At 70.3% G+C, this 11,263-nt stretch overlaps 2 protein-coding genes across 2 annotated transcripts; both read left to right on the forward strand.

The window, feature by feature from the left end:
- Nucleotides 1–3,646: 3,646 nt before the first annotated feature.
- Nucleotides 3,647–4,305, forward strand: EMIHUDRAFT_205830 (hypothetical protein; the record flags this gene model as incomplete). Its single annotated transcript, XM_005778107.1, has 2 exons — nt 3,647–4,068; nt 4,152–4,305. 2 exons carry the CDS (start codon nt 3,647–3,649, stop codon nt 4,303–4,305), a joined length of 576 nt encoding a protein of 191 aa, XP_005778164.1.
- Nucleotides 4,306–5,695: 1,390 nt separating this feature from the next.
- EMIHUDRAFT_205831 (hypothetical protein) lies at nt 5,696–11,254 on the forward strand (the record flags this gene model as incomplete). The annotated part of the gene is made up of 11 exons (XM_005778108.1): nt 5,696–5,770; nt 5,885–5,923; nt 6,614–6,742; nt 6,857–6,895; nt 7,358–7,637; nt 8,557–8,606; nt 8,874–8,925; nt 8,984–9,073; nt 9,152–9,198; nt 9,271–9,315; nt 11,213–11,254. The coding sequence occupies 11 exons, from the start codon at nt 5,696–5,698 to the stop codon at nt 11,252–11,254; spliced, it is 888 nt and encodes a 295-aa protein (XP_005778165.1).
- Nucleotides 11,255–11,263: the final 9 nt, after the last annotated feature.

Raw genomic sequence — 11,263 nt, forward strand, 5'->3', positions numbered from 1 at the left:
TCAACCGCCTCGCGCAGCGCCGCCTCGGCAGCATCGCGCGCCTCCGCCGCCTCCGCTGCCGCTGCTGCCTCGCGTGCGGCCGCCGCGGCCTGTTCGGCTGATTCTGCGACCGCCGACGTCGCTGCTGCGGTCGACGAGTGCTCCTCGAGGGCGCGCACGCACTCGGCGTTGCCCTGCTCCTTGGCCAGCTGCAGCGCCGTCATGCCGTCAAAAGTAGACGCCGCGTCTGCGCCCGCTCGCAGCAAGCGCCGCACGGCGGCGGGGCGGTTGAAGAGGGCGGCGTTAATCAGCGCGGTGCCGCTGGTGCGGTCCTGCAAGTTGATCTCAGCGCCACGCCGTACCAGCACGTCGACCACCCGCTCGTGGCCTTGGTTGGCGGCGCACATCAGCGCAGTGCCGCCGTTGCTGCTCTGCAGGTTGATCTCCGCCCCGTGCCGCAGCAGCAGCTCGACCACCTGCCCGTGGCCGTGGTAGGCGGCGGCCATCAGCGCGGTGTCGCCGTCGCTGTCCTGAAGGTTGACTTCAGCGCCGCGCCGGATCAGCAAGTCGACCACCTGCTCGCGGCTGTTGTTGGCGGCGGCCATCAGCGCGGTGTAGCCGTTGCTAGCCTGCAGATTGATCTCAGCTCCGCGCTGCAGCAGCAGATCGACCATCCGCTCGTGGCCGCACACGGCGGCGCCCATCAGCGCGGTGCCGCCGTTGCTGTCCTGCTGGTTGATGTCCGCGCCGTGCCGCAGCAACAGCTCGACCACACCTAAGTGGCTGTTGACGGCGGCGACCATCAGCAGCGTGACGCCGCTCACGCCGCCTCTCTCGTACGTCGCGTCGGCCCGCCCGCCACTGTCGAGCCACGCCAGCACCGCCGCCTCCTCGCCTCGCCCAGCCGCTGCGATGACCTCATCGGGGACTGGCACGCCACCGCTCGACGCCCGCTCCGCCGCCGCCGGCGACAGATTGCCCGGCCGCACCCGCACGCTCTCGCCGCCTCCCTCGAGCGCCACCGCGTACCGCCCGCCCTCGAAGCTCCGCGCCACGCCCCGCCGCCCGTTGAGGTCGGGGCGTGCCGAGAGCCCGCCTAGCATGACGCGCTGGCCGAGCAGCGGTGCGTCTTCAGCTGCCGCTGCCGCGCCCGAGCAAGCGCCGCCCGCGCCGACCGCCGCCGCCTCGCGCTGGCCTGCAGTCACCTCCGCGATGTGCTGCCGGAAGGCCTCGACACACTCGGCGTGGCCCTTCTCCTTGGCCCACTGCAGCGCGGACTTACCGTGCATAGAGCGCAGCTTCGTATCCGCGCCCGCACGTAGCAGGCGGAGCACCACGGCAGCGTGGTTTTCGAAAGCGGCGCCCATCAGCGCGGTGCCGCCGTTGCTGTTCTGCAGGTTGATCTCTGCGCCGCCGGATCAGCAAGTCGACCACCTGCTCGCGCCCTTGGTTGGCAGCGGCCATCAGCGCGGTGAAGCCGTCGTGGCTCTGGATGTTGGTCTCCGCGCCGTGTAGCAGCAGATAATCGACCACCCGCTCGTGGCCATGGTAGGCGGCGTACATCAGCGCGGTGAAGCCGGTGCTGCTCTGCAGGTCGATGTCCGCGCCGTGCTGCAGCAGCAGCTCGACCACCCGCTCGTGGCCTTTGTCGGCGGCGCGCATCAGCGCGGTCCAGCCGTTGCTGTCCTGCAGGTTGATCTCCGCGCCGTGCTTCAGCAGCAACTCGACCACCCGCTCGTGGCCGTTGTCGGCGGCGCTCATCAGCAGCGAGAGGCCGCTCACCTCGCCTCTCTCGTACGTCGCGTCGGCCCGCCCGCCGCCCTCAAGCCACGCCAGCACCGCCTCCTCCTCGCCTCGCTCAGCGGCTGCCACGACCGCATCGGAGACTGGCATGCCACCGCTCGACGCCCGCTCCGCCGCCGCCGGCGACAGATTACCCGGCCGCACCCGCACGCTCTCGCCGCCTCCCTCGAGCGCCACCGCGTACCGCCCGCCCTCGAAGCTCCGCGCCACGCCCCGCCGCCCGTTGAGGTCGGGGCGGGAAGAGAGGCCGCCGAGCTCGACTCGCTGGCCGAGCAGCGGCGCGTCCACCACCGCTCCCGCTGCCGCGCCCGAGGAAGCGCCGTCCGCCCCTGCCCGGCCGTCTGCAGCCGCCGCCGCCTCCGACAAGACCTTGACGCACTCGGCGTGGCCCTTCTCCTTGGCCCACTGCAGCGCCGTGCTGCCGCACACACTGCGCGCCGCCGCGTCTGCGCCCGCCCGCAGCAAGCGCCGCACGACGGCGGGGTGGTTGTGGAAAGCAGCGAACATCAGCGCGGTGAGGCCCTCGCTGGCCTGCAAGTTGACCTCTGCGCCGTGCCGCAGCAGCAAGTCGACCACCCGCTCGTGGCCTTCCCGGGCGGCGTACATCAGCGCGGTGTAGCATTTGCTGTCCTGCAGGTTGACCTCTGCGCCGCGCTGCAGCAGCAGCTCGACCACCCGCTCGTGGCCTTTACCGGCGGCGTCCATCAGCGCGGTGACGCCGTCGCTGTCCTGCAGGTTGACATGAGCGCCGTGCCGCATCAGCAGCTCGACCACCCGCTCGTGGCCGTTGAAGGCGGCGTTCATCAGCGCGGTGCAGCCGACGCTGTGCTGCAGGTTGATATCAGCGCCGTGCCGCAGCAGCAACTTGACCACCCGCTCGTGGCCATTGCGGGCGGCGAACATCAGCAGCGTGATACCACTCGCCTTGCCGATCTCGTACGTCGCGTTGACCCACCCGCCGACCTCGATCCACGCCAGCACCACCGCCTCGTCGCCTCGCTCAACCGCTGTCACGATCTCGTCGGTCGCCATGACACTCGGGGCCTGCACGGCCGCCCTCGACAGTTGGTCCGGCTGCACCCGCACGCTCTCGCTGCCGCCCTCGAGCGCCACCGCGTACCGCCCGCCCTCGAAGCTCCGCGCCTCACCCAGGCGCCCGTTCAGCTCGGGGCGTGACGAGAGCCCGCCTAGCACGACGCGCTGGCCGAGCAGCGGCGCTTCCACAGGTGCGACCATCTCGGCTGTTGAGGGCGCTGTCTTTCGTAATCACACTGTATTTCTTTTAGCGTGAAGGCGTTTTCTTTCGCTGCTGCGCAACCTCTCATTCTTTCAAAGTCGGCTCAGCGTCATTGTGTCAGGAGACGGAACACGGAGGAGCTGTATAGGTCACTAGAGACCCACACCATCGCTACATCACCACAACCACCAAGTCGGATACAAGTCGATGACAATGTGCGCGGCAGGAGAAACCCACCAGCATGACAATGTGCGCGGCAGGACAAACCAAACATGAGACACGGTTACACAAGGACGGTCAGGCTACGGTCAGGAAGGTATGGTTCTTGCACTTGTGCAAGATTGGGCGTCTTCTGCCGCAGTCCCTTTGATGGGAGGCCCCAGGGTGGGGGCCACCTCGAACCCCCGGCCAGGGATTCGAGCGGAGGGTGCCCCGGATTCATCTATCCGTTGGGCCCCGGCACCTATTTTAGAACTGATCACTTTGCGCAGCAACCGTCGGCCGCCGCTTTTTAGCTGGACGGCAGTACGCTGCGCCGTCGCTCTGGCGTGCACGCTCTCGTGCCTCGTTGTTGTGACACGGGAGTAGAGTCGAGAGGTAGTCCTCGACGAGACGACCGGCGCTGCGATGCCAGACCTCGCTGCCGCCGAGCTCAGTATTCCTGCCGAGCAGCACCCCGATCCCGCAAAGCCACTGGTGATACCCGTCGACTCAACAGTGGTAGGCTCTACCCTGCGCTTCATTCCGTGGTCTGTGGTGGGCAATCCGGCCTTCCTCAATCTGCCCCCTCCTCCTCCAGGGATGCAACCGTCGTGGGTCCAGATTCCGCAGTGGGTCGCCATCAGTGCGCTTCTCCCGTTCAGTGAGCCCGAGCCCGCTGTGGCTTTGCTCCATCAAACGGGACAAGGCAAAAACACAGTTGCACAGATACATGCCGGCGGCGCGACTCCCCCCCCGCAGATCGTCCTCAGTGGGGGAGACCGCGACACCGGTGACGGAGCGCAGTTGGGAGTGTCTTCGGCTCACGCCAAGGCGCTCGTTGCTCCTCCGTCTCTTTGTATCTTCCATACTGCGTTTATCAGAAGACGTATGGTTCTTGCACTTGTGCAAGATTGGGCGTCTTCTGCCGCAGTCCCTTTGATGGGAGGCCCCAGGGTGGGGGCCACCTCGAACCCCCGGCCAGGGATTCGAGCGGAGGGTGCCCCGGATTCATCTATCCGTTGGGCCCCGGCACCTATTTTAGAACTGATCACTTTGCGCAGCAACCGTCGGCCGCCGCTTTTTAGCTGGACGGCAGTACGCTGCGCCGTCGCTCTGTCGTGCACGCTCTCGTGCCTCGTTGTTGTGACCCACCCTGTCCCACCCTTGTGTGATCAGTGTCTACGGAGGGAGTGTCTTCGGCCTCCTCCGTCTCTTTGTATCTTCCATACTGCGTTTATCAGAAGACGTATGGTTCTTGCACTTGTGCAAGATTGGGCGTCTTCTGCCGCAGTCCCTTTGATGGGAGGCCCCAGGGTGGGGGCCACCTCGAACCCCCGGCCAGGGATTCGAGCGGAGGGTGCCCCGGATTCATCTATCCGTTGGGCCCCGGCACCTATTTTAGAACTGATCACTTTGCGCAGCAACCGTCGGCCGCCGCTTTTTAGCTGGACGGCAGTACGCTGCGCCGTCGCTCTGTCGTGCACGCTCTCGTGCCTCGTTGTTGTGACCCACCCTGTCCCACCCTTGTGTGATCAGTGTCTACGGAGGGAGTGTCTTCGGCCTCCTCCGTCTCTTTGTATCTTCCATACTGCGTTTATCAGAAGACGTATGGTTCTTGCACTTGTGCAAGATTGGGCGTCTTCTGCCGCAGTCCCTTTGATGGGAGGCCCCAGGGTGGGGGCCACCTCGAACCCCCGGCCAGGGATTCGAGCGGAGGGTGCCCCGGATTCATCTATCCGTTGGGCCCCGGCACCTATTTTAGAACTGATCACTTTGCGCAGCAACCGTCGGCCGCCGCTTTTTAGCTGGACGGCAGTACGCTGCGCCGTCGCTCTGTCGTGCACGCTCTCGTGCCTCGTTGTTGTGACCCACCCTGTCCCACCCTTGTGTGATCAGTGTCTACGGAGGGAGTGTCTTCGGCCTCCTCCGTCTCTTTGTATCTTCCATACTGCGTTTATCAGAAGACGTATGGTTCTTGCACTTGTGCAAGATTGGGCGTCTTCTGCCGCAGTCCCTTTGATGGGAGGCCCCAGGGTGGGGGCCACCTCGAACCCCCGGCCAGGGATTCGAGCGGAGGGTGCCCCGGATTCATCTATCCGTTGGGCCCCGGCACCTATTTTAGAACTGATCACTTTGCGCAGCAACCGTCGGCCGCCGCTTTTTAGCTGGACGGCAGTACGCTGCGCCGTCGCTCTGTCGTGCACGCTCTCGTGCCTCGTTGTTGTGACCCACCCTGTCCCACCCGTGTGTGATCAGTGTCTACGGAGGGAGTGTCTTCGGCCTCCTCCGTCTCTTTGTATCTTCCATACTGCGTTTATCAGAAGACTAGGTTTGAGTTCACAGCCTTGTTATTGAGAAGAAAATACCTCCGATGGCGCTGTGCGCTGGCCTGTGAGAGGTTGAGGTGCGAGCCCTGTTCACACTCTCCAACACATTGTGCCTACTTTGCCAGAAGTCGCTGACGGCGGCACAACTATGGCTCCTCAACCCGCGAGCGAGCTCGCCAAATCAGCGGAGACGGCCCAGCGCGCGGCCGAGAACGCGCGCGCGGTGCTTGCCAAGGCCGCCAAGACGGCCGAGGGGGCCAGCAAGGCCAAGGAGAAGCTGGCCGCGGCGTCGGCCGCGAGCGGCGGCGGCGGCGGAGAGGTTACGTTCACGTTCAAGAACGAGAAGTGGGTCACTTGCGACGCGTGCAAGACCAAGGTGCGCAACGACGGCACCGAGATGAAGATCCACACCGGCGCCTGCTCGGGCGGCGGCGGCGGCGGCGGGCCTGACCCGGCCAAGGTGGCGGCGGTCGAGGCGGCGGCGGCCAAGGCTGCCGCGGAGCTCGCGGCGGCGGAGGAGGAGTCGCGGCGCGCGGACGCGGCGGCGGAGAGCGCGGCGGCGGCGGCCGAGGCGGCGGCGCAAGCGGAGAAGGACGCTCAGGCTGCAGCGGAAGAGAAGGAGGCTGCCGCTGCTGCGGAAAAGGAGGCCGCGGCAGCCGAGGCGGCGGCGGCGGCGGATCGGGCGAAGGAGGAGGCGGCGGCAGCAGAGACGGCGGCAGCAGAGACGGCGGCAGCGGAGGCAGCCGCCGCAGAGGCAGCCGCCGCAGAGGCAGCCGCCGCAGAGGCAGCCGCCGCAGAGGCAGCAGCGGCAGAGGCAGCAGCGGAAGAGGCAGCAGCGGCCGAAGCCGCTGCCGCAAAGGCCAAGGCAGCGGAAGCAGCAGCGGCAGAGGAGGCGGCAGCGGCAGAGGCCGAGGCTTCAAGGGCGGAGGCAGCAAAGGCCGAAGCGGCAGCGGCGGAGGCTGCGGCGTCCGAGGCGGCAGCAGCCAAGGCTGCGGCGGCAGAGGCGGCGGCAGAGGCGGCGGCAGAGGCGGCCGCTGCGGTAGACGACGCGGCGGGCGACGACCAGGCGTCAGCGCCGGCCGTTGAGGCGGGGAGGGGGTTGTCGGCGCAGGAGCTCGCCTCGCTCGAGGCCGCCGCGACGGAGGCTTCCAAGGCGGCGGAGACGGCCCAGCGCGCGGCCGAGAACGCGCGCGCGGTGCTTGCCAAGGCCGCCAAGACGGCCGAGGGCGCCAGCAAGGCCAAGGAGAAGCTGGCCGCGGCGTCGGCCGCGAGCGGCGGCGGCGGCGGAGAGGTTACGTTCACGTTCAAGAACGAGAAGTGGGTCACTTGCGACGCGTGCAAGACCAAGGTGCGCAACGACGGCACCGAGATGAAGATCCACACCGGCGCCTGCTCGGGCGGCGGCGGCGGCGGCGGGCCTGACCCGGCCAAGGTGGCGGCGGTCGAGGCGGCGGCGGCCAAGGCTGCCGCGGAGCTCGCGGCGGCGGAGGAGGAGTCGCGGCGCGCGGACGCGGCGGCGGAGAGCGCGGCGGCGGCGGCCGAGGCGGCGGCGGCGGCCTTGGAGACGGCGAAGACGGCGGCTGTGGCTGCCGCGGCGGCAGAGAAGCAGGCGTCGGCGGCGAGAGCGCGGGCGTCGGCGGAGGCGCAGTCGGTGGCGGCGGCAGGTGGAGAGGAGGCTGCCGTGGAGGGCCCGCCCGCGGCTGAAGTGCCGCCGGCGGAGGCGGAAGCGGAGGCGCCGGCGGCGGAAGAAGCGCAACCGGCCGACGCGGTGGGTCTGCCGGCCGAAGCGACGCCTCCCCGGGACGAGAAGGTGCAGCGTGCGCTCCTCAAGGCGATCGAGAGCAACTCGCTGCGCGGCGTCGAGTCCGCCGTCAAGAAGGGCGCCGACCCGCTGCTGCCCGGCGAGCACGCCAACACGCCGCTCCACATCGCGGCGATGTATGGCTCCCTGCGCGTGATCGGCTACTTGTGCGAGGCGAGGGCCGACCTGACGGCGTGCAACAGGGGCGGGAGGACGCCGCTCGAGTCGGCGCAGAAGGTCGGCGAGCCAAAGGCGATCGCGATGCTGCAGGCCTTTGCGGGCGGCTCCGGTTTCGACGTCGCCGCCGCCGAGTCGGACGATGGCGGAGAGGCGGCAGATGGCGCGGACGCTGCGGCGGCGGGGGAGGCGCCGTCGGGGGGGGCAAGTGGGGTGGCAGAGGAGGAGGTGGGGGAGGAGGTTGGGGAGGAGGCGGTTGCGGGAGAGGTCGAGGCTGGCGGGAAGGGCAAGGACAAGGCGGAGCCCGACCCTCCGGCCGCCGCTGCCGACGAGCCAGAGCCAGGGCCGGAGCCGGCCGACGAGGAGGAGGAGGAGGAGGAGGAGGAGGGCGGCGCGGAGGAGGGCGAGGTTGACCCTGCGGAGAGGGCGGCGGCGGTGGCGGCGGAGGAGGCGGCGGCACGGGCGCAGCGCGAGGCGGGCGGCCTCGTCCTCAAGCGGCTGCGCGGCGAACCGGGCGCCGCTCGCCACGCCGCGCCGCTTGCACGACCCCCTGGCCGCCCCAGAACACCCCACCTTCACACCCACGCCGCCGGCCTCCACCACACACCCACCCCACAGCCCTCCCCCTCCCCCTCCGCCACAGGCCTCTGCGCAGCACTCGCCTGGTCGCCCGGCGAGGCGCGGCGCCTCTCCTTCCACCAGTTCTGCACGTTTGGCGCCCCGGACGCCGCTGCCGCGGCGAGCGACGGCGCGCCGCTTCGCCTGAGAGCGCCTAAGAGCGCCTGAGAGCACCAGAGATAGAGCCGCCGCCCCGCCAGAGGCTGCCCCCCCACCCCCCACCCTCGCCCCAAACGAAGAGACACATACGTTCCTTTGACTCTTGAGGGGGCTCGGTAGCGGTGCCCAGCGTGGTAGTAGCAGCAAGCAGCTCCTTTCCCACCGCGCGCCTCCTCTCGGCGACCCAAGGCGTGCTCTCACCCTCACCCTCACCCTCACCCTCACCCTCACCCTCACCCTCACCCTCACCCCAGGTGTGCTCTACTACGAGCTCGTCGTCGGCGAGGGCCTCGAGAACCCGCAGGTTGGCTTTGCGACGGACGGATTCGAGGCGAGATCCGCCGAGATCAGACGAGACGCGCCGAGACGCGCTGAGACGAGCCGAGCCGAGCCGACGCGCCAAGACGAGCCGCTGGCTGGGTCCGGTCCGGACCGTGTCGCGCTGCCTCGCCCCCCTCCCCCCCCGCCCGCCGCCGCCGCCGCCGCTCCTCCTGCGCCTCCTTTGGCCGTGCGGTGCGCGCCTAAGCCCCACCCTGCGCCTGCCTGGCTCACGCCGCGTGCCCTCGCGCAGTCGGGGCGCGACTATTACGACGGCGACGGCGTGGGCGACTGCTCTCGCTCTCGTGTGTCACCGACACTTGACAGCTCCCTGTCTGAGCCGTGGCGCCCTCTCCTTTCTAGGCGACTGCTCGCACTCGTGGGGCATCGACGGCACGCGCTGCGCCCGCTGGCACGGAGGGGACGAGGAGTACGACTTCGAGTGGGCGGCGGGTGAGGAGACGCGCGGCGAGATGCGCCGAGATGTCCCCTCTCGCCCCTCCCGACTCTCCCTCCCCTCCCCTCTCGCAGGCGACGTCATCGGGCTCGCCGCCAACCGCGCCACCGGCCAGTTCGCAGTCGGCCGCAACGGCGCGTGGGGCGGCGGCGGCGCGGGCGTGCTCTTCTCGGGCGCGGGCTTGCGCTGCGAGGGCGGCGTCTTCCCCGTCGTGTCGGCCGAGGCGGGCTCCTTCGAGGTGCGCCTCCCCGACGCGGCGAGCGGCTTTGCGCACTCGCCCCCGCCCGTGGACTTGTGGGGGGAGGCTGCAGCGGCGGAGGCTGCAGAGGCGGAGGCTGCTGAGGAGGCGGCCACGGCAGAGGCAGCGAGGGCAGAGGCGGCGAGGGCGGCCAAGGCTCGGGCAGAGAAGGAGGCGGAGCAGCGCGCCTTTGAGGAGAGGGTCGCCGCAGCCAAGGCCGCGCGAGAGGCGGAGGAGGAGAAGGACGCGCAGGCCAGGGCCGAGGCGGAGGCGGCCGAGAAGGCTGAGGAGGAGCGCCGGGCGGCGGAAGAAGCGGCGGCGGCGGCGGCGGCGGAAGCGGCCGAGGCGGCGGAGAGGCAGGCGGAGGCGCAGGCGCGGCTGGCTGCGGAGGCGAAGGCGGCGGAGGAGGCGAGGGCGGCGGAGGAGGCGAAGGCGGCCCGTGAGGCGGCGATGGACGCCGACGAGCTGGCGGTCGTGCGAGCGGAGGCGAAGGCGGCGCGGCTGGCGGCGGACGCTGCTCGGCCAGACGGCAGGCAGCCGCGCGCGCTGATGGAGCTACGGGCGGAGGCGGCGGCAAACGAGGCCGAGAAGCTGCGCGAGCAGCTGCGCGCGGGTCGAGTGGCCAAGGCGGCGGCCAGCGCGGCGGCGCAGGCGGCGGCGCGGCCGAGGCCGCCCCCACCGTAGATGCTGATTACGGATCCCTGTACTCCCCAGTAGCACTCGCGAAGAGACACGCATTCAGCTGCCCCCCCCCCCCCCCTACTCCGCTGTATGCACTGCACGGTGGCGTACTCTCGGGTAATCTCGGGTAATCTCGGGTAATTAGGCCAGCCGCGCGACCGCGCGACGGAGAGGCGCCTCCGAGGGCGCGAGCCGCTCTCGGCGCGCCGGCGAGGGCCTTGGGCGCGCGCGGCGGCGGGCCCGGCCCGACGTCTGCCTCGCTGCTGGCCGGGCGGGCAGTGTGCGAGTCCGACATCGACCCGTCCCTCGCACCGGCAGTGGCACCTCCGCCGGCGGAGGCGGCGGGGGCGGGGGCGGGGGCGGGGGCGGGGGCGGGGATTGGGACCGGGAGTGGAGGGGGGCGGCCGGCGGCGGCGCGGGGCTCAACGGCGCGTACGGCGGCGGCGGCGGCTGCGCCGGCAGCGGCCACGCTGGCGGCGCGGCGCAAGCCGGCGGTCGCGTCGAGGTCTGTGAGCTCGCCGCGGCTGGGAGCGCGGGAGGCTGCTGAGCGGTCGGCGGCACTAGATGTCGGCACGCCGCACCCCTGTAGACTCGCTGTACTCCGCTGTATCCGGCAGCCCATGTCCTCACGCGGTGCTCTGAGCACTCACCCTCCTGGCTCGACACTCTGACGCTGATGCGTCCACAACGTAGGTCCGCGGCTGCCGTGAGGCCGGTGTCGACTCGGACGACCTCCTCGAGAGGCGCCCCCGCCACCTCCGCCGCCACCAAGCCCTCCCTCTCCGCGCCGCGAGCCGCCGCGCCTCAATCCTCGTCGGTGGCACAGCCTCCCGCCACTGCCCTCACCGCCCCGCCGCCACGCCCGTCCTCCGCCGCCACGAGAGGCCGGGCGGTGGCATCGACGGCGGGCGACGGCCTGAGCGGCCGCAAGCCGGCCGCCACCCGCGACGTCCCGCCGGCCGCCGCCTCTGACCCCGCGGGCGCAGCCTCGCCGCCGGCCGCCTCCGCTTCGGAGGTGTACCAGAGAGTCGAGCCGCGCGCCGCCCCTCTCCGCGCCGCGCCGGCCCCGGGCAGGCAGGGCCGCGGCAAGGACGAGCCCGCCTCTGCCGCCGGTGCCGGTGCCGCCGCGAGGCGCAGCGCCGGCACGCCGAGCGGGTGAGAGCCCACCTTCCCTCCTCGCCGGCCTTCTCGCCGCACACACGCCTTGCGCCCCCAGACCGTGATCAAAAACACCCTTAAAAACCATCCCATCTTTTAATTTATCTTT

Source organism: Emiliania huxleyi (assembly GCF_000372725.1).
Source record: "Emiliania huxleyi CCMP1516 unplaced genomic scaffold EMIHUscaffold_25, whole genome shotgun sequence".
Lineage (NCBI taxonomy): Eukaryota > Haptophyta > Isochrysidales > Noelaerhabdaceae > Emiliania > Emiliania huxleyi.